Raw genomic sequence first — 23,214 nt, forward strand, 5'->3', positions numbered from 1 at the left:
TAGCTGGGGCTAGAATAGTATTGGGCTAGAAATTATTGGGGGTTTTTTAGCTTTTAACATAGATTTAGTAAGCACAGAAGTTATTTAACTCATCCAAAAAAGGGAAAAAAACCACCACCCTGTCCTTATTATCTTTATGTCAATACTTCAACTTTTGTCCCAGTGCAATTTTTTCTCTCTATAGTGTAACACTTCTTTAAAAATAACAAAACAAATGATGCAAAATGGCTCTTAATAGCTTTATCTCAAAGACAGTAACGTTTTTGCCAGATATCTGCAATATTTCTAATATTATGTGGAGGAAAAAACACCCCATATTAAAGTATTATAATATAACATGCTTTTTTGTTAGTTTAAATAAAAAGCATTTTAAAATAAATTCAGAGGAAATACTGCTATACAGTTAAACGGGACACAAGCGTTCCCTTTTATTAACACTGAGACCACCGATGCAGCTTCTCCCCTCGCAGAAAGCAATGATGTGAACAAATTAGAGATTTCAAAGGTTCTCTTGACAAGATTCCTCAACAGCATTTTGGAACAGAGTTTCCTCATCCAGCTGAGGATTCTAAATACAAACAACAACAAAATTGTTTTAGAATTTTCCCCCAGACCAAGTTATTACACTCTACAGTTCAGCATGTACTCTGCATTAATTACTACAACAAAGAGCACACAATGGGAAAATGTATATGAATAGTCTGTTAAATGATACAAGTGATCTTTTAGAAAAGAAGGCAGTCATTCTAGCAATTAACATGCTACCGTTTCCCCTATTTTAAGCCGTAGTCATAAAATAAGCCATAGCAGGATTTTTAAGCATTCAAGGAATATAAGCCATACCCCGAAAATAAGACATAGTGATAGGCGCAGCAGCAATGCCAGCCGCGGCAGGAGGAGTGAAAAAAATAAGACATCCCCTGAAAATAAGGCATAGTGGGTTTTTTTTTAGAAAAATAAATCTAAGACAGTGTCTTATTTTTGGAGAAACACAAGGTAGTAACTGCAAAACAGATTACTAAAAACTGGAACTTCCCCCAAAACATATCCCCAACAGAATGGTTGCAAAATGTTGATTATGAGTGATGTTATAGCAATGATTCACATCTAACCAGGACATTTAAAGGAAGAGCAAGCAATGGAACAGTATTTTTACTTGAGATAATGTTAAGGAGCAATTATTAGTTATGTTATTTTGTATTAATTCAGTGGAAATTTAGGGGGTATAAAACAGAATTGGCTTTGATATGTTTTACTCAGAAATAACTCCGGTGAAATAAATGAATCCTCCTTCTTACTGAGGAAAAAAATTGACCCCCCCCCATTTTCCTAGTCTGCTTGACATCACTGGGCCGTTATCTAATAATAAATAATAACAATAAAACCAAAATATAAGATACAAAATGAATTAGCAAACAGAATCATGAAACACCTTACACTAGGAAGTTAAAATTCCTAGACCGTACTTTTAACACAAGGATAGTTTTTGGTTTATTAAGGTTGACAAAATGTTGTGTGTGTTTTGTTGAGAGTTGTGAAAGTACACATGCTTAAGAGTATTTATTGCTGCTTGGATATTTGTATCTTTCTTTTCCTCCCAGGAGCAAAAGCCTGTGTACATTGTCTTCCCCTCCCTGCTTTTACCTTCACAACAGCCCTGTGAGGTAAGATAGGCTGAGAGTTGGTAGTTCAGACACCAAAGCTGTGAAACTGCACATATTTAAGAATATTTTTGCTTGCTGTTATTTATCAGGATTTGCACGCTTTTTGTTTCATTTTAGTATTTTGCTGTAATGGCAGAGTTGCCATATTTCAATAAGTGAAAATCCAGACAGAGCAGCTTTTTTTTAAAAAAAGTTTTGAACTGTTGAGGGGATTGCAGAGGACCCAATCTAAGTAAAGTATAACAGGTCCAGAAAATCCTGTTGGCATCCCAGCACCAGAGACTGTTCCCCAGCCAGGCAGCAGAAGTAAACAGTTGACATTTGATTGGGGGGGGGACTAGACCTGCTGAGACACCATCTGCCTTTCACTATCACCACAGCCATGCTGTCAGGATACAGACCAGAGGAGAGGAGAGAAGCAGGGCTATCTATTCTCACCAGGTTTGTTGAGACTGGCTGGTTCTCTCTCAACAGCAGTCATTCCATGAAGCTGCTTGAACAACTTCCAATTTAGCTGGTTGTTATATACTGTAACTTTTGAGAAGAGTGCCCAAGTCTGCTTTTGTTGTCGTTTCCCATCTCTTTTTCCTTGTGTGTCCTATCTTTTAAATTGTAAGCTTGAGGGTAGAGTCTAGTGTATGCACGGTTTATTGAGGTATAAACTGATTTTGGAACCTTTATGCCCAATAGCAGGGTAGAAGTGTTTTAAATGCACAAAATCCCCTAAGTGCTTTTCTAGCCTTTTCTCCAAATCTACCTAGGAAAGAGATTTCACAATTTACCAGGGCAGCTGTAGAAATTCCAAGGCTTCTGGGTAATTTAAATCTGGCAATCTTCTATAGAAGGTGTTTTTACCAAGATGAATAGGGCTCTTATTTAGTCTTCCAGTATAGAGATTTAAAAATGTGAACATTTTAAATAGAGAGCAAGATCAAAAGAAAAGCTCTTACCATAAAATCTCCATACTCAAACTGATGCCTTAGATTTAAATGGCCAACAAAATCTCTAGTAACCCGGTTAGGATCTCCCCATGGAAAAGAGACACAAATAGGACAGATCTTTAAAAGAGAGAGAGAGAATCAAGAGGCAGACAATTGCTCACATAAATTGCATAACTAGATAGTAGACATTAGTTTCTATCAAAATCATACTACGTAGAAATGCTTTAAAATGGACATATTCTTAAAACAAAAGGATACTCCTGGAAGGAATGTGAATAGAAGAGATTAAACTTTTAAAAGTTAACTACACTTACTTTAAATTCTTTGAAGGAAATGACACTGAACATTTATGTTTCTAAAGAAGATACTACTTGTCTATTTCTGCCCTTAAGAAATCTTTTTACAAAACGAATCTTGGAAAATGGGACTTAAGACAAAAAGTTTTTTAAAGAGTGTATGTCTCTAATATCTCCCATTTAAACAATACTGGACACCACTTGCAAAACAGGGCACCATCCTGACAAAGGTGGGCATTCCTTAAGTTCTTAGCACTTCCACTGAACTCAAATGGACTTAAATGTGTTTAATAGCCATGTATTGTGCAGCAGCTTGAGAAAAAATAGAATGAAGGGCAGTCCTTTAAGAAAACATATTGAATACTAAATAAAACAATGATAATCCCAAACTGAAAATGGAAAACATGTCTTGTAATTACAGATCTAAGTACTTAAAAAAAGAGATTGGAAAAGGGAAAATGTCATTCAGTATAAAACTGTAACTGCGAGATCCATTGCTGAAGGGAGAAGAGGGTAGCTCATTCTTTCTGAAAATATTGCTATTGTCATAAAATTAAAATAATTTTTTTTAAAAAAATGAGCTCTTATTTCATACATACTAGGATAAAAACTTCACAAACTTTCTTTTTTATATACACATACTCACTACTGGAACTAGTTGATAAAGGTGCCTATCATTACAGTGATCCAATAAGTTCTGCCTTGTAAAGTTACTTTCTTGACACAGAGGGCATTTGAATGTAGGCTGTCCACTGAAAATATGAGAAAGAGGCACACATGGATGAAAATCCCTGCAACAGCATGTTACATGTTCAAGGAACTCTCTCACCCACAATCATTTCCCCATTAATTTCAGCAAGAGGAGGAAATGAGACCAAAACCCATATTGAGGAACAGTGACCACATTTGTATGTAACACTAAAAAGGTAAAGGTAAAGGGACTCCTGACCATTACAACTCTGGGGTTACGGCGCTCATCTCGCTTTACTGGCCGAGGGAGCCAGCGTACAGCTTCCAGGTCATGTGGCCAGCATGACAAAGCCGCTTCTGGTGAACCAGAGCAGCACACGGAAACACAGTTTGCCTTCCTGCTGTAGCGGTACCTATTTATCTACTTGCACTTTGACGTGCTTTCAAACTGCTAGGTTGGCAGGAGCTGGGACCGAGCAACGGGAGCTCACCACGTCGCAGGGATTCGAACCGCTGAGCTTCTGATCAGCAAGCCCTAGGCTCTGCGGTTTAACCCACAGCGCCACCTGGGTCCCTTGGACATAACACTAGACCATGGCTAAATAATACGTGTATGAGACACAAAGAGTCTTGGACATGAATGATTCCCCTCCTCCACCTGGGCATTTAGGAAGATGGAGGAAGCACACAGGCGGCTTGCTGTAGTGGATTCATGTAGCACTAAGTCAAAATTCAACATATTTGAATGCAGCTGGTATGTTCTAAGGCTCTAAGCAAGTACTGTATACAGTAAAGAAGGTGTGGGATGTGAAAGGAACAGCTGGATTAGCCAGTGTACATTTGGAGAATTAGAGGACCTGACCTGAAAATGATAAAAACATGTTTTTTTATTATCCCTTTGAGTATCCCTTTTAAAAATCAATGCACAAGTGTTGTGGAATTGTCTCATTCACGTGTACACAGCACAGAAATAACACCTACTTAATAATGAGACTCAAATGACCTTTAAATCTGTTCATATGAAGAAGTCTGAATCCTCCCTTTTCTGAGGATCTTGGAAGTTCTGACTTAAAATAATTGAAACACCTCCTAACCTAATACATTGTTCCTTCCAATAGGAACACATGTGGTCCAATACTATAAATGTCTACTTGGAAGCAAACATGACTGAAGCAAATTCTATCAGAATCAAAGTAAGTGCAACCATGGTTGAAGCATAAACGCCAGCCTAATCCCTGGCATCTCTTCCTTTCTGTTGCCCAAGAGCTTGCTGATTTATTTAAGGTATTTATATACTGTAGTCTGCTCCTATTATGCCAGGGCAGTTTACAGTGCGATTTAAAACAAAAGAATAACAGAATATCTACTAAGCCAATGGAAGAGAGGTCATGCTGTGTATTTTTCAGTTTAAGGGTTTTTTTGGGGGGGGGGGAGTTTAAGATTACCTAGTCTTTCAGCAGGATCTCTTTCATCTATCACTAGCAGTTTTTGCACTAAATCACAGGATTACTTTGCACTGCTTCAAATATAAAAAGTGGTTTTCTTTGGAATATCTTTTTCTAATAAACAAATCAAATTTCATTTTCCTGATTTTACCTGACCTAAATATATTATAAGGTATCACATACCTATTTATCACATACCTTGACACAAATCTGTTTTAATACTTTAAACCCCAAACTTGAATTTTGATAAAAACCCAAGAGAGCATTTAAAATTCTGCCTTGTTTTGGATTGTATTTGAGGAACGTTAACTGTAGTGTGATGTGCTTTGTGCAACCTTCACATTAGGGGTTTCCAATGCTCAAAAAGGCTGAAAACCACTTTTATACAAAATATTCAGGTTACTGATACAGGAATATAATTCTCCATGCCTGACACATATGTGAAAAGAACTGAAGGTAGATAAAGTAAGCCAAAAGGGCCCCGTTCCAAACCAGTGGGAGGTATTCAATGCATGCATGAAGTTCTGGTGAGAAATAGCTTTTTTATTTACTTTAATACCTGACACCGAAATCAGTAAGGAAGCATCTCTGCATTCAAAGCTGGGGATGCACAGATTAAAGTCCCTGCATGAGCATACATCAGAGCCATTAGACTATGATACAGTATTTGTTTTAAAATTTGTCTTTTACTGAAGATTCCCTTCATTTGTTGGCACTCCTTCCCACCAATACCTAAGACCACGTAGTTATTGATTTCAAAGGTGGCCCTACCTTGTAGCTTCTTCAGGAACATGTAGATTAGAATTTTCTCCAACTTCCGAAGTAGAAGAGTCACTCCTAAAACTTCATACAAAGCGTGAGAATTTATTTTCAAATTAAATACAGAAGAGTTTGCAATTCAAAGCAGTATGATGAATAAATTAATCCCATTGATATCAGTGGGACTGACTTTCAAAAAATGCATGTTTAGAATTGGACTATAGATGTAGAAGGGGAAGAAATGGAGGCAGTGAGAGATTTTACTTTCTTGGGCTCCTTGATCACTGCAGATGGTGACAGCAGTCACGAAATTAAAAGACACCTGCTTCTTGGGAGAAAAGCAATGACAAACCTAGACAGCATCTTAAAAAACAGAGACATCACCTTGCCAACAAAGGTCCGTATAGTTAAAGCTATGGTTTTCCCAGTAGTGATGTATGGAAGTGAGAGCTGGACCATAAAGAAGGCTGATCGCCGAAGAATTGATGCTTTTGAATTATGGTGCTGGAGGAGACTCTTGAGAGTCCCATGGACTGCAAGAAGATCAAACCTATCCATTCTTAAGGAAATGAGCCCTGAGTGCTCCCTGGAAGGACAGATTGTGAAGCTGAGGCTCCAATACTTTGGCCACCTCATGAGAAGAGAAGAATCCTTGGAAAAGACCCTGATGTTGGGAAAGATTGAGGGCACTAGGAGAAGGGGACGACAGAGGACAAGATGGTTGGACAGTGTTCTCAAAGCTACGAACATGAGTTTGACCAAACTGCGGGAGGCAGTGCAAGACAGGAGTGCCTGGCATGCTATGGTCCATGGGGTCACGAAGAGTCGGACACGACTAAACGACTAAACAACAACAACATAGATGTTCTTATCTAAATAAATATTTTTTTAAAAAAAAATTACTTCACAAACATTGCTTAAGGTGTTGGGTGGCCACCATGATGAAGCTGAGCTTAGCTCCCATTCAAAAGTGCTGCTGCATGTCCATGGAAGTGCATCTGAGTGGAGGATAGTGAGTTGCACTGAGACCACCAAAGCAGTAGCAGAGAAGGATGTAGCTGCCACCTAAAGCAGGGCTGAGCCCTGCCTTTGTTTGAGGAGGGGCACTATCACCAATATGCCAAGGGTTGCTGAAGCCTGGTGCCCATACTGCAAACAAAACAAAGGTTTGCAAAACACAAGGTAATTATTTTTTTATTTAAATGGTGATTTTTGGCATTTCATAATCAGAACTAAGTTCCAAAGCCTAAAAGATAATTGTAACATTGTGTCGGAAGTTCTCATTTGGATATAACATAATGAAGTGTACTTTACTGTCACACTTCAACCACCCTGTGAATAAATTCCAAACTACATTGTTTAACAACTTCCCCCATGACAAATCTAAAGCAGGCAATATACAATAGTTTGTGACATTTTTTAAAAAAGCAAGCATTAAAATGTATAAAGCTACTTGGAAATAGGTATTTACCTGTTTCCTGTTGAATCCTGAGATATGTCTAAGCTTGGAATTACAGAAGAAACGCCATACTCATCTTGATACTTTTTACACGATTTATAGTGCTGTCTCATACGCGAGAATCTTATCTGTAAATAAAGTTGTGTCTCATTTAGACTTGAATCTCATTTATGGGCAATCCTATAGTTACCTAAAAAATTACTCCGGTGACTAGTTGAGGAAAATCATGTCAACTAGTTTACACAACTTTCTTCAAAATTCCCTTGATATGCAATACTGAAAGCTCACTCAACTAACATTAACACATATTTTCTTACGTGCCTTATAAATATTTTTGTTTTACACAGGAGTTGAACAGCCAGATCAGGTGACAGATCATAAAACTCACAGTAGTCTATGATTTGAGCTTCCCAAGACCTTAAGATAGATAAAAAGTTAATGCACATGTGGTTAGCTTCTTCTTTGTATATTTGGGGGTTGCTTTAGCTTCAATCAGGTAATTCAAAGTGTATACTGGTTAAGACAGTCTTACAGTCACTGCTCAAGCCATTCTTGTACTTCCATGTCTTCTTTAATTTAATAGTGTGCTCCCAAATCACAACAAAAAAGTGAAGGAATACATTCTATCAGTACCTAGTCGCAACACTTGTTTGTTATTCAAAGTCAGAGTCTGCTTTTTCTCATAATGTAAAATGTGGTAGCAGGTGATGGTGCACTACCCACCTGTCTGCAATAAATATTATTTCAATGTACGCCTATGGATGTTTTCAAAAGGGCTTACAGTTTCAGCCTCTACCCACTTTTAACACAATTTTACATCTACTATACCTGTTTGTCGCAGCATCTACAGCTCCCCACCAACTTCTTCATGTTGTTTTCAACATCTAAGGCTCTGTTAGGACGTGCTTTTTCTTTTCGGGTGACAATGCCTCTGCATAGTGGGCAATGTGTTCCACCTTCTTTCATAGCCATTAAGAAACATTTCCTGCAAAACCTGAAGCCAAATATAGAATAGAGTACAAAAATAATGTTTTGTTTTACCAATTAATAGTTATTCTAATCCCATTATTATTGCAGCATACCACTTTCACCAGTCTGTCATGACTCCTATACTCATGATTTAAAGTTGGGGAGAGCAGTGAAGCAGCGAAATTTGCAGATTACAGTATACAGTCATACCTCTAGTTACGTTCGCTGCGGGTTGCGTACATCACGGGTTACGAACTCACCGAACCCGGAAGTGCCGGAACGGGTTACTTCCGGTTTCGGTGATTCGCGCATGTGCAGACGTGCTGAATGACGTCACACGCATGCGCAGAAGCGCCAAATCGCATGGCGAACGTGCACAAATTCAGCACTTCAGGCTGCGTACTGCTCTGGATGCGAACGGGGCACCGGAACGGATCCCGTTCGCATCCAGAGGTACCACTGTATATGGTATATATTGAGGATGGTAAAAATCCAAGGAGACAGCAGAGACTTCCCAAACATATCAAAACTGTGTGAATGGGAGGTGGGGGTGACAAAGGAAGTTCAAAGTGATGCACAATGAGACAAAAAAACCCCTAACTTCAGGGGATCAAAACTGCCAGTTACTCCCCAAGAAAGATATTGAGGGGTTATGACAGAGTACAAAATTAAAAATAAACCCAGTGCACACCAGCTGTGAAAAGGGCAAACTGTACACCAAGAATAATTAGGAAAGACATTCAAAATTAAACTTTCAAAATTGAAACACCTTTATATAGATCTGCACTTAGCCAGATCTGAAACAGTAAGGTACAGATAACTGCCAAAGTGATTAAAGCACTTTCCTGATGAGAAAAGCCATCACATTTGGTGCTTTTAATAGTGCCGAAGAAAAAGTCAAATGAGGGGAGATGGGTAGGAATCATGATGTAGATTTATAAAATTATGCTTATGTTGAAAAAGTAAAAGGATGTTTTTTCCATCTCTCATAACAGTGGTTCCCAACAGGTGGTCCGGGGACCCCCAGGGGTCCGCGAGCTATGCCAGAGGGGTCCGCAAGATGCTATTAGAATAAAAAATATATTAAATATATTTCGTATGATAACAGATTTTTTGTTTTGGCCGCTTCTTGCATGAGCAGAGTCTAGCGCAAAACTAGAATTAGATAGAGGCAGTAGTTCTGCTGTATGCCGTTAGGTGGCACTTTACAAACACTGCTGTTTTGCAAAGAGGCAGCGCGCGCATTCTACTAACGCTCACCTCCCCAAGATGCTTTGCGCGCGTCGGCTTCATTTGTGTGCTACTGCGCAGGTACCCTGTCTTCTCCATTCCCCTCCCTCCTCCCTGGCGCGCGCTGCCTCTTTGCAAAACAGTAGTGTTTGTAAACAAAGCGTTGTTTTTCGCGGAAGCTACAGTTCGCGTAGTTAAAAATGGACCGTTGGTTAAAAAGTGGTTCGTTAAAACGACAAAGGCCTACAGATGAAGAGGAAGAACTGTAAAAAACGTATAAATATAAAATATAAAAAGACTCTTAATTTGGCTCTCACTTTTTAATTTTAGGATTAGGAATTAATGGGGGTCTTTGTCACAATAGCGGCTCGATGAGGGGTCCTCGAGAAAATTTTGTTGGGAACCCCTGTCTCATAATATTAGAACTCGGGGTCATACAATGAAGCTGAATGACAGAAGATTCAATACATTCTTAAAAAAACCCAAAACTTTTACCACACAGCATATCACACAGCATGTAGTGAATTATGGAATTTGCTTTTATGAGATATGGTGCAGTAAGGCTATTCTTATCTACATCCAAAAACTGGAATTATATCCATTCTAATTAGCTTTAAGATTATCTGGGTTACAACACTGAAGATGCTTAGTAAAGCTTAGCAAATGTTCAAAATTGTGCTGTGCATGGGAACAAACTGAACTCAAAAGGACTCAGTAGATGTATTTTTAACAAGCAAGCACAAACTTCATGGAGGGCTTCTGTGGTGATTATTCAAGAAAAAGTATCCTATGCAGCATACACAAGAGTAGAAGCCCTTACAAAAATTTATGAATTGGCACTTGTGTAGCATACGTTAAAGTAGTTTCATCCTCCTCAAAAGTGGGGTTAACAAGAGAACATCCTCCTTAAAAAATTCAAATGTTTGCTGAGATCAGTTAGATAGGAAGAGTATGAGGAAAGGGAGAAAATACATAACTAACAAGGGAGGGACAAATAAAAATGGGCCAGAGACATAAGATACCTACACATGCTGACAAGCAGAAATCCTCACAGGCGTTTTAAACACATCTTGGCAAACAGGACAGTAATAATCATCTTCATTGAAACAAATAGTGGCAGGTTCCTCATTCATGGCAGCAAACTGTTGTACTTCTGAAAGAGCAATGGAACAATATACTGTATAATACGAGAACAATTATCACCCCAAGTACTGGGAACAAGAGCACAAGGCAATGTTTATTCCTGTCTGTCTTCACTTAATTATTCACTTCCTTGAGTATTTGAGAAGGCCATGAAAGCCAGCCATGAAAGTACAGAAGAATGAGTGCTGTGACCCCTTGACATATATGACTTTGCAAGTGTGACTAAAACTTTGGGAACACATACTATGTGCGAAACTATAGCTGCCTCCACTATGGATGAGGATGATCCAAAGGCCTGAAGTGAAGAATGAATGGACTTCTGGTGGTTGCAACCTACGAGTAGAATCATAGAATCATAGAATCATAGAGTTGGAAGAGACCACAAGGGCCATCCAGTCCAACCCCCTGCCAAGCAGGAAACACCATCAAAGCATTCCTGACAGATGGCTGTCAAGCCTCTGCTTAAAGACCTCCAAAGAAGGAGACTCCACCACACTCCTTGGCAGCAAATTCCACTGCCGAACAGCTCTTACTGTCAGGAAGTTCTTCCTAATGTTTAGGTGGAATTTTCTTTCTTGTAGTTTGAATCCGTTGCTCCGTGTCCGCTTCTCTGGAGCAGCAGAAAACAACCTTTCTCCCTCCTTTATATGACATCCTTTTATATATTTGAACATGGTTATCATATCACCCCTTAACCTTCTCTTCTCCAGGCTAAACATACCCAGCTCCCTAAGCCGTTCCTCATAAGGCATCGTTTCCAGGCCTTTGACCATTTTGGTTGCCCTCTTCTGGACACGTTCCAGCTTATCAGTATCCTTCTTGAACTGTGGTGCCCAGAACTGGACACAATACTCCAGTTGAGGTCTGACCAGAGCAGAATACAGTGGTACTATTACTTCCCTTGATCTAGATGCTATACTCCTATTGATGCAGCCCAGAATTTCATTGGCTTTTTTAGCTGCTGCATCACACTGCTGACTCATGTCAAGTTTGTGGTCAACCAAAACTCCTAGATCCTTTTCACATGTACTGCTCTCAAGCCAAGTGTCTCCCATCCTGTATTTGTGCCTTTCATTTTTTTTGCCCAAGTGTAGTACTTTACATTTCTCCTTGTTAAAATTCATCTTGTTTGCTTTGGCCCAGTTGTCTAATCTGTTAAGGTCATTCTGAAGTGTGATCCTGTCCTCTGGGGTGTTAGCCACCCCTCCCAATTTGGTGTCATCTGCAAACTTGCTCAGGATTCCCTCAAGCCCATCATCCAAGTCATTGATAAAGATGTTGAACAAGACTGGGCCCAAGACAGAACCCTGTGGCACCCCACTAGTCACTACTCTCCAGGATGAGGAGGAGCCATTGATGAGCACCCTTTGGGTTCGGTCAGTAAGCCAGCTACAAATCCACTGAATGGTAGCATTGTCTAGCCCACATTTTACCAGCTTCTTTACAAGAATATCATGGGGCACCTTGTCAAAGGCCTTGCTGAAATCAAGATAGGCTACATCCACAGTACCTAGTGTTGTTTTGCCCCTACTGCTATGGTGCAGTAAAATGCCCTAAAAATGGGATGGAGAACGTGTGGCCCTACTGGTTTTGTTGGCCTCAAGCCCCCACCCATTCCAGCCATAATGGCAGATGGTCAAGGTTTGTCTGAGGTTGTTGGTCTGAGGTTTAATTATATGAGCGTTTCCTTCTGTATCCTCCGTCCTGTTCAGGTTATTTTCCATCAAAGGCCTTTTTTCACATGGCCCCATAACTCTGCTACACCCTCCTGCAAAATGGCTCCCTCTTGCCATGAAAAAAAAAATACATATTTATTGGCGGCCTAATTCACCCGCCCTTTGGCATTTTAGGCTGCGACCCAACACAAGTCTTACTTGCCCCATGTAACGCAGGAGGGCCTACTTTGGAGTAAAAGGGTATTTATTCAGGGCGAGCCTTGCGCAAAATATATCACAGGCCATTATTTTGTGGTTTTCTTAATGCACTGAAAGCAACGTACCGGTGCTGGTTTTTGTTACCACTTCGGAAACTTTAAAAACCGAACGAAGCCGGAATGCAAATAATAACATGTTTTCATATTTATATTACGTACAATTAAAGGAAATCCCCACCGTCGCGATACTGGCGACGCGAGAGGGAAGCGAGGCCTTAAGGGCCCCGAAGAGGGTGGAGGAGGAAGAGGAGCAGAGTGAGGCGACTCTTTAAGCCTCAGCCCCGCGCCGGCTTCTCGGCGTTTATGTCCCCGACAATCCGAATCCCGGCCCCTACCTCGCAAAAATAAAACCACGCCCGCCCTCCGCCTCGAGGTGCGGCCTAGAGCCCCAGCCACTACCTTTCGGGAGAACGGGAATGTCGGTCGCAAGCCTCGGGGCCGGACCGGGATCTTCAGGGCTCCCGGAGGCCAAGCCGGTCAAACCGCCGCCGCTCTCCATGTAGGTCTTAGGCCGCCGCCGCGGCGGCCTCTTCCCAACAGGCAGGCCGGGGTTGCCATGGCAATAGTCCCCCCCCCTCCCCTCCGGCGTGAATTGTTATTGAACAAGAGTCGCCGCCGCCGCCTCCTCTTCCCTCCGCCTGCCTGGCTGCCTGGAGGCGACGCGGAAGCCGCTTTTTTCGACCGCCGGTTTCTTTCACGCGCTAGCGGGCCTCCTCGCGAAAGGCTTAAAGTGGCACGGTTGTGAGGGGCTCGTCGAGCTCCTGCCGCGTGAAGGTGCAAGAACTGGGCTCTCAAAAGAAGCAAAAGTTTTAAGACGGTTTGTGGGGAATGGATATATGCACAGCACAACCCCCTTCAGTTCCGAAGCTCCCTTATGGAATGGCATATATGCACCCTGCTCGCTTAACTGACCATCATAAACCCCGCTGAACACGGATTTGCTGCCTAGTTTTTTAAAAAAACACAAAGAGAACTGCACTGTTAAGTCTCTAGTCCTATCGGTTTGGGGAGAGGGAAAATATCAGGGAAAAACTGTGTTCTGAACGCAGACAGAAACGTTTAATTGATTAAATGCCTGCACATCTTTTACCCTTTATTCTTCAAATGCTTCTCTTAGGTGTGGCTTGCGGATAGCGATTGAATTGGCTTTCTGTGTAGGGAAGGCAAGGAGCTGGGCCATTGTGTCTCAAGCATGATTGTGTTTGCATGCTGGTTTTTGTTTTTTGTTTCGGTGTAAATCGCATTGAGCCGTTTTAACAGGCACGTGGACAAAGGGGATATAGCGTTTCAAAGGACACCCGATATCGGGTTATTCTCAGGCCCTGAGACCACAGTAGGCCCGCCTTGTGACATAGGTGCCATGATGAGGCCTTGTCCGGAAGGGCGGAAAAAAACCTTGGGCCTCCCCATTTTCTAACATGTTGCTTTCTCCCATTGTTACCTCAGAAATTTGTGCTTCGGCGGCCAGTCTCTGCATGGGTGTCAAAATTGGGTTCTTGCTTAGGAGAGCCGAAGCGACACGGTCTTCTGAAAAGTTAGCCGCACGGTTCCCCAGCAGCTGCAGCAGTTCTCACCGCCCTTCTGCTTCCTGAATTGCGACTGCCCTCTAATGGCTGCTTGGATGATACATGTGAGCTTGCTAACAGCGTTTGCCGGCATTGTGGGGGAGATTGACTGATCAGGGAATGGATAGATTGCTGATCAAAGCATGTCAGCTGAAACAAGTACTGTATTATCCCGTCAGTGCACAGGAAAGAAAGGCATACCCAAGACAGTAAGTCCTGGGGCCAGGATTACACATTGCTCCCTTCACTCACGTACAGCTAGTCTTAGTTCGGGTGTGAAAGGATCTTGAAGCGCCAGCCAGGAATAGAAGACTGTAAATAGGGCAAAGTGTGTGACAAAATGGAAGGATGTTAAAGAATGATTAAATTCGAAAAAGGCAGGATTAAGGCTTCACTCTTATACACACACACACATCGTTGATGTCCCACAGTTGGATATATCCCCCTCATTTTAAAACAGACATAGAAAAAGTATATCATGACTAGTTTAAGAGTACATGTCGGATTCTCATAGTTGATTTGATAATATGGTGCTACTGATTTTTAAAGTTTTTATCTTTTGCAATAAGTGCTGTATTGAAACACATGCAGGCAGCAAATTTTTATGAAGAACAATTATTTGAAGTAAAACATTCTCAACCACTCATTTAGTGACAATAAAGGATCCCGCCATTTTTATATATCTTAATATGATCAAAATCTTCACACATAATTTACACATACTGCTTATTCTGAAGTGACCCATTATCTCTACAATAAATATTTATTTGTATATCTCTGCCTTTCAAGTTACCTTCCACTGCTGAAACTTCTTTAATTCAATGCAGGAAGAAATAGAAACACATACTTGTCCTGAACAAATTCCCACTGATCTCAACAGAATTCTAGTATACGTACTTCCATAGGCCCTCAGCTTAAGCCTTAACACCTTGATTTTGAGCTACAGAATTGGCGAGTGACCCACGTGATTGAGCAGTTGGGTTCTGCTTTCCCTGGACCCAGTATAATGGTCACTGGTGTTGCTGTGTCAGCAATACTTTCTCCCAAAGCTAATATAATTTGACTTTTACTTCAATATTAAATTTGCGGTTGTTTTACTCAATGCAGCCCGTGAACCACAGTGATTTGGCCCTATAGATTGTAAGTTACATAGTGAATACCATTGGTTGACAAGATTTCCAAAGAATTCTCGTTTATTGTAAGGGATGATAACTGTTAAGTTACCTACTTTAGTGATACAGCGGTGAGCCACATAAGTGCTTTTTCACAATAATATTCTGACAAAAGTAGCCAGGATCTGAATGGCCATCAGCCCTTAAAAATGGGTACCTATGTATCTACACTAACAAATGAAGCTAAAAGACCTAAAAGGCTGCTTCTTTGTTTCCCTTTCCCACAATCCAAACCTGACAAGACACTAATTTATCTTATGTTTGGATTGGCTTGCTTTGGGCTACAATGTTGGCTAAAATACGGTAAGGTAAGTTTCATATATGATTGAAGGCTAGGAAAATGTCTAGCTTGTAATAACTTTCTACTACATGCATAATACGTCTAGCTTTTCAGAACTTCCTACTATACGCGTAATACATTTTGGTATTCTGAATGACCGGAAAGCACCTTGACCACCTGAAGTGTTGTAATCTTGTCCCCAATTAAGACTTTTCTGGTAACTGGAGTGTGGTGGGCTACCGTATATGCTAAATATTTGTCTTCCATGGGCCCTAGAAGTGTCTCCACTATTTGCGGGGGGTATGCTTTGAATCTGCAACTCTGCTCAGTTTTTATTAAGAGTCTCTTTAAAAAATGTTACCCTAACTGCAAGGGAACTGCTTTTCTGTGAGCACATGCAGTGTGCACCTGATATTTATTAACTGGCTTCCTACGCCAGTTAATAAACATTTTCCCATAGAATCAGCATTCCCCCAGAATACGGAGTCTGAGGTTAGCACCCATGCAATTCCAGCCCATCTGTATGGTTAAGTAATGAAAAGTGGCATGGTTAGGTGACATTTAAGGAGCACCTTAGACAATAGTTGTCATAATTTGGCGGGGTGGTTCAGCTTGTATGCCAGAGTCCCTTCTAATTCCTAGATCCAGCAAGAATTCAATTGTGCACTGAGCCCTAAAACACTTCCCCAATTGTAAATAAAGACAAAGTGGACACAGAATTAAATTTAAAGCTCAATGGGCAAATTTTGGCCACAACTTTATTGAAAATACACAAGTGTGACTGGTATTGGCTTAGGCATTGGTATCAAACTTTATCTGGCTCCTGTCCGCCTTGCAGGAAGTCTGGAAGGGTAAAGAACCAGCAGGGGGATCTCCATCAATGCGAATTGACGGGTGCTCACCTCTGGAGTCCCCGGGTCCCCCGGATTCCTTTAACAGAATACCCTTTAATTGGAGGGACAGGTGATGGCCTGACCTCCCCTCCCCACATTCCCTTAAACCAATGCCTAACCGCCAAACCATACAAAGTTGTGACAATTGCTAAGGAGTAGGCAAAAACCAAGTGGCCACAGCCAATCTGCCACAATGGGAAAAAATCCTACCTGGCCCCCATTCCAAAACAGATGACCAAACTAAGTCCAAAGCAAGGCCATACACAACCTAATTAATGGGCGGGCAGGCAGGTGTTTGGCAGTGCGAAGCAAGAAGAGTTCGACGTCCTGCTGCCGAATATTTTTATACCCCAAACCTTGTCACGCCGCTGATTGGCTAAAGGTCATCAGCAAACCGTGGCACCAGCCGACTGGAGCAGGGCAAGCCCCTCCCGCCAGCCGGTTGGGAAAATGTTCCAGGGCCGAGCACAACATGGCCCCTCTGTTAGGAGGATCCACCTTGTTGGAATAGCCAAGCCAGCTTCTTGGTGAGTTAATGCCACCCTTCGGGTAACAAAGTAAAGTGGCTTTGTGCCAGAAGGAAAATGAGTGGGCCCCTCTCCAGCTGTTGGTGAGAAGGACAGAGGCAGAGTTGTGAGTGAGAGAACTTGAAGGTGGAGGCAGGTTTCTGGCAGGAGCCTGAGGAGGAGAACCATGCTTGATTTCTGCTTGAGTTCAAGGCTGTGGCTATGGGAGAAGCAAGACCTTCTGGGGTGCTGTAGGCTCAGGGCTGTAAGCAATCAATAATCATTCAAAGGAATCCAAACCTTGGGGAACCACCTGCAACCCCGGAATCTCACAGTGCTTGGAGATTAGGGTGGTGTGCAACATTATATACCAAATGTCCAGTCTTCCTAGTTCTGGGAAAGATCCTAACCATTTTGATGCCTTCATGAGTGAGCGAATCCATCAGAGCATTTAATATATCTATAAGAATAGATTTCTCATAAAGTATTTACACCATTTCAAGTATTTATGTACAAATGTGCACTTTAATTCTTACAAAATATATTTACAGTTAACTGCATCAATGAAAAACACTTAGGTATTACTTAACCAATATATATGTATGTCATATTAGTCTGCTACAACAATTGAATACAGCATGGAACAAAATAGGAAGGCACAATCAATCTCTTATTAGGAGCTGCTGGTTTTGGCTTTACTACTTTCCCTCACTGAAAATTTGCACCTTCAAGCTGCTCTATCAGTGTAAAATATGCTGTTATTAAGAATTCTACTGAAGTCATCAGAACTGTAAAATGATCTAGTACTATTTGTCAAACATTAACTGTGGCTTCACTTTTTGCACTCTGATCTGTATTATGACACTTCAGAAAGTAAACAGTTGTTTGCTCTCCCTCATTGGCATTGCAACATCTAAATGATCATGAAAACTCTGGCCTGCCCTTTGAAAGTGTAGTCACAAGATGCTCTGAGCTTTGGTCATATTAAAAAAAAAAACTTCAGACAAGAGGCTTAGTAAGTTTTGCAGCAAAAGAAACAGGCGGTATAAATAATTTTTAATATTAAAAAGAGTGACAGTGTTATATTTCTCACCAGAATGTAGCTCTTTAAACAATATAATTAGGCAAGGCAAAATCCATTTCTAATTTTGATGACAAATTTGAAGGTACATTGAAAATAAATCTTTCTGATGGCTAATTTGGAAGATAAATTTTCTCAGCCTTTAATGTTTTTAAAATTTGGTAGTGGATTAGGTTATATAAATCAAGTGGAGGTTATCTGTAAAATGCTGCTTTGTATCATAACTCGCTAATAGCAAAAAATAAATAAATGTTTGACTACTCAGAAACAAGTCCTGCTGAGTCCAATGGGACTTATTCCCAGGTAAGTATTGTTACATTGCAGCCTAAAACACCAGTGGATGTTGTAGAAACAGACCTTGAGGTGTGTTTTATGCTGCATTAATTATTTTGCTCATCTTTATATTGCATTGATACCACACCAAATTCATGTGCTAGTTGATCCTCATTTAGGCCTTATTATGTTTTCAGCCTTTATTAGATACCACCTAAAACATGTGTGGTGAACCATTGGCCCTCCAGATATTACTGAATTACAACTCCTATCGGCCTCAGCAAACATGGCCAATGGCTAGGAATGATGAGAGTGTTCAGCAACATCTGGAGGGTCAAAGGTTTCCTATCCCTGCTCAAGTTTTTAGCACAAATGTTTCCCACAAACGGAGTACGTGAATGCAGGTAGAAATCAGGTGCAGCTCTCACATGGCTGTGCACACCTGAGAATCCTTGATGCAGTGACATCCTGATAAGAGAAAAGATGCTCAGGAGCAGTAGCAGCCCATCCAGAAAGATGGCCCTAACTGCTTCTAATCAGTGCTCACTGCAAGAAGAATCCTTGGGTGTGCTCAGCTCAGTAGATCACAACTCAACAAGATTACCTTCTCAGAAGGTCATAACCATTCAAGATTGTCTTGCCTATACAGTATAAGAAAATAATGAATTTTCTTGGGTTGTCTTTCCCAGCTCTTTATTTTCCTCCTCTATTTTTTTAACCTGCGTTTCCAATTCTCTTATAGATTTTGAGTTCCCTTCTATTTTTTCATTCATTTTATCCAATTTATCCTCCAACCCCCTCATTTTCTCATTTACATCTATTTTAAGTTCCACAAATTCTTTTCTCATCTCCATTATATCTCCCTTCAAGCTTAGGATCAGTTCTTTCACCTCCATATCTCCTTCTTGCCCAGAGTTCCTTCTTGCTTGTTGCAGGTTAAGCAATGTGCTTTGATTAAGTTTTTTACTTCCCATTTTTATCCTCTCCCTCCTCTACCCGATCCAGTTAATACAGTTCCGACTTGACTTCTGATATCGTTGCTCCTCTCTTTTTTTAGGTTTTAAGTCCCTTTGCAGCTCTTTCTGCAACTTTATTCCCTTTGGCAGCACTCTTGTTGCATTTCTGGCCACTGATGTCGTTGCTCTGTTCTCCCGTCGTTCCACCTTTCTACACCGTCTCTCGCTTCTCCTCAGTTCTTCTCTACGCCTCTGGTGTCGCTGCTCCGCTCTCCCGCCGTCTCTTCTTTCTACACAGTCTCTCTCTTCCCCACCGATCCTCTCTCTGCCTCTGATGTCACAGTCCCAGCAGCCTAATAGTCTCCGCCCATTCTTATCCCACGCTGCTCCATTTTGTTTCAGGTAACGTTTTCTGCTTTTCTCTCACTCTTAAATTCACTTCGCAGTTTTAGTAACTTTCCATTCAAAGTCCCACACCAACTATCTCCGTCATTGTGCGAAGCCCTTTCATTATTATCACAACTTGCCGGCGATACGCTGTGCAGTCATCTGCAGCAATTCCAAGTAGTTCGTTAAGAGTAATCTTAAGAGTGATCTGTGTTCTCCAATTTTAAGCTCTATTCCAGAGAGTCTTTCTCTTTTCAACTTTCAAAACAGAAACTGAGCCTCTAGTTTTCGTGCCCGGTTGTTTTAATACAGAGATAGTAAACTCCTTTAGCAATTACTGTCCCCCGGTTTTTAAAAAGTCTTTCCTTTCAGCTCAGCACCTTTTGTTTTATCTTTCCTTTTCCTTTTATGCACTCCAATTGTCCTCCGTGTCTCTTCACCACCCTTATAGTTTTTCAGTGCTGAGAACACGTCTCGGGTTTAATAATAATAAAAGGGGTTTTTACCGCTCTCACGCCGATTCAGGCTTAGGGGCTTCTTGTTGAGAGGTGTTTGATTCCCTTTTGCGTCTGGGTCTCTCCGCTCTCTTGCCGCTGGCTGGAGAATGCTGAGAGTCCCGTCCAACGCCGCTGGAAACGATCAACCAAGAGTCACCCCCTTGGCTTTTTTTGGGGTCACGCAGCCCTCGTTACCCCCAAAAATCCTCTCTCAACAACCACCCTGTTGCGGAGCTCGCAAAGGGTGCTGCCGTCTCGGTGGTGCAGCAGGTGGACGACTTGACTAAAAAAACCCTGAAAGAAGTAAGGGATGGCAAAAAAGAGTGGGATAAAGCTAGGAAAGAAAGAGAGGAACAAAGGATACGTCAGGAAGCCACATGGGATGCGTTGGCCTTGCTACAGATGCAGGCCCAGGAGAAATCGCTCAGATTGAGGGGTGTCCCAGAAGAGTTAGAGGGGAATTTGCAAGAGGTAATAATAAAAGAGATAGCGGCATGGCTAGAAATAGAAGAGGAAGTGGTGACAGGAAATGTGGAGTCACTCTTTAGAGTGAACTCAAAGAAAGCTAAGGAAAATAACTGGCCGGGGGACTGTTTAATCACCTTCTACACAAAAAGACTGAGAAATAGAATGTTGCAGAAAAAAAAGGAGAGGAATTTAAAAATTGGAGGACAAAGAATTATAGTGATGAAGGAGGTGCCTCCCCGCCTTTTGAAAAAGAGGGAGAAGTATCAGTTTCTCGCCAAAGCACTCAGAGCCAATTCTATCTTTTTCAAGTGGGAGTACCCTCAAGGTTTATCATTTAGCTACAAAGGGAGGTGGAGAAAATTCGTAACTCCGGAAGACGCTGATTTATTTTATAGGAGATACAAATCACAACTAGGTGGAGAAAAAACTCCAATAGAAGGAGAAACTGACCAGGAAAAGGAGGAAGGGGAAGAAAGTGAAGATATTGAATAGAAGAGCTTCAACTGGTTGTTTTTTTTCCCCCCTTTTTCCCCTCTTCTCCTTTTTTTTTTAAGTTAAACCAGTAAATAAACGAACAAATAAACAATTAAAATTTGTGAAAGGTAACGTGTGCTGGAATTAATAATATGAATCTTAAATTAACAACATGGAATGTTAATGGCTTAAATGACAAAAAGAAAAGGAATAGGATAAGACATGTATTAATCAAACAAAAACTAGACATTATATGTCTCCAAGAAACTCACATCAAAAAAGAGCATCAAAGATTGCTGATAGACCCAAAACTAGGAGTGGAGTTTATTGCAGCCGACGAAAGGAAAAAAAGAGGGGTGGTGATTTATGCTAAAGCGAACCTAGAACCACAACTATTATATGCAGACCAGGAAGGCAGGATGGTAATAATCCAAATTAAATATTTGGGAGAATCAATCGGTATAGCGGGTATATATGCACCCAACGAAAGAAAGGCGGAGTTCTATAAAAAGGTTGAGGAGAAACTATTAGAATGTATTGAAGGGAAAATGGTACTAATGGGGGACTTTAATGGAGTCTGTAATCCAACGATAGATAAAACCGGGACTGGGAAAGGGAAAAAGATGGGGAAGTTGCCCCAGACGTTCTTTGAGATGGTGAAGATGCTGGATTTGATAGATGGCTGGAGGGTCAAAAACGAATTTGAGAGGGAATATACTTATTTCTCCAATGCAAAAAATGTGGCAAGCAGAATTGATACAATATGGTTGACATCAGAATTGTTAGGAAGGATACAAGAGGTTAAAATTTTACCTAAAACCATGTCAGATCATAACCCAATAACCTTACAGTTGAAATCAGAGTGGAAAGTTGGAATGAGGAGGTGGAAATTGAAAGAATCATTGTTGTACGATGAGAAAATAATAGAAGGAGCCAAAGAAACATTAAGAGAATTTTTTGAATTGAATAACAACAAAGAAGTGGAAAATAGAACTGTGTGGGATGCCAGCAAGGCAGTAATCAGGGGTTACTTTATAAAACAAAATGCCATAGCAAATAAAGCCAAAGAAAAAGAAAAAAAGAAAATAATAGAAGAACTAGAGAAAAAAGAGAAAGATCTAAACAAAAACCCGAATAATGAAAGATTAAAGAAAGAAATTAATATGCTACGAGTAGACTATAAAATTAGAATAGAACAGGAAATGGACTGGAAGATAAGATCATGGAAACAGAACACCTTCGAATTTGGCAATAAGCCTAGCAAATATCTGGCTTGGCAACTAAAAAAAAGGAAAAGTGAGAGAATGATAAATAGAATAAGAGAAGGGGGAAAGACAATAGATAAGCCACAGGAGATAATGAAGAAATTCGTGAAATATTATGGAGAATTATATAAACAAAAAGAGGAGGATAGGAAAGAAATAAAACAATATTTAGAGTTACATAGACTGAAAATAAATATAGAAGAAAAAACAAAAGAGATAGAAAACCCAATCACAATACAGGAAATAAAAAACATAATGAAGAAAAGCAAACCAGGAAAATCACCAGGTCCAGATGGACTTCCGGTTGAGTATTACAAAAAGATGGAAGGTATTCTCCTCAACCCGTTAAAAGACCTGATGAACCAGACATTAGAAAAGGGACTAACACCAGAGTCCTGGAAGGAAGCATATATTACGTTATTACCAAAAACAGAAGCAGACAGAGTTGTTGTTGTTTAGTCGTTTAGTCGTGTCCGACTCTTCGTGACCCCATGGACCATAGCACGCCAGGCACTCCTGTCTCGCACTGCCTCCCGCAGTTTGGTCAAACTCATGTTCGTAGCTTCCAGAACACTGTCCAACCATCTTGTCCTCTGTCGTCCCCTTCTCCTAGTGCCCTCAATCTTTCCCAACATCAGGGTCTTTTCCAAGGATTCTTCTCTTCTCATGAGGTGGCCAAAGTATTGGAGCCTCAGCTTCACGATCTGTCCTTCCAGTGAGCACTCAGGGCTGATTTCCTTAAGAATGGATAGGTTTGATCTTCTTGCAGTCCATGGGACTCTCAAGAGTCTCCTCCAGCACCATAATTCAAAAGCATCAATTCTTCGGCGATCAGCCTTCTTTATGGTCCAACTCTCACTTCCATACA

General features: G+C 40.9%; 1 protein-coding gene across 2 annotated transcripts; it reads right to left on the reverse strand.

Annotated features, from left to right (window-relative positions):
- Positions 1-225: 225 nt before the first annotated feature.
- On the reverse strand, positions 226-14,128 carry RNF138 (ring finger protein 138). Of its 2 annotated transcripts, none has more exons than XM_035125154.2 (8): positions 13,971-14,128; positions 10,480-10,606; positions 8,083-8,248; positions 7,267-7,382; positions 5,808-5,879; positions 3,548-3,653; positions 2,615-2,722; positions 226-568 (listed from the first exon to the last, which is right to left on the reverse strand). In XM_035125154.2, exons 2-8 carry the CDS (start codon positions 10,584-10,586, stop codon positions 500-502), a joined length of 744 nt encoding a protein of 247 aa, XP_034981045.2. In that variant the 5' UTR covers positions 10,587-10,606; positions 13,971-14,128; the 3' UTR covers positions 226-499. The 2 variants fall into 2 exon arrangements, with proteins under 2 accessions (XP_034981045.2, XP_034981044.2); XM_035125153.2 differs by lacking the exon at positions 13,971-14,128 and adding an exon at positions 12,929-13,103.
- Positions 14,129-23,214: the final 9,086 nt, after the last annotated feature.

The sequence above is a fragment of the Zootoca vivipara genome, chromosome 8 (genome assembly GCF_963506605.1).
Source record: "Zootoca vivipara chromosome 8, rZooViv1.1, whole genome shotgun sequence".
In the NCBI taxonomy this organism is placed as follows: Eukaryota; Metazoa; Chordata; class Lepidosauria; order Squamata; family Lacertidae; genus Zootoca; species Zootoca vivipara.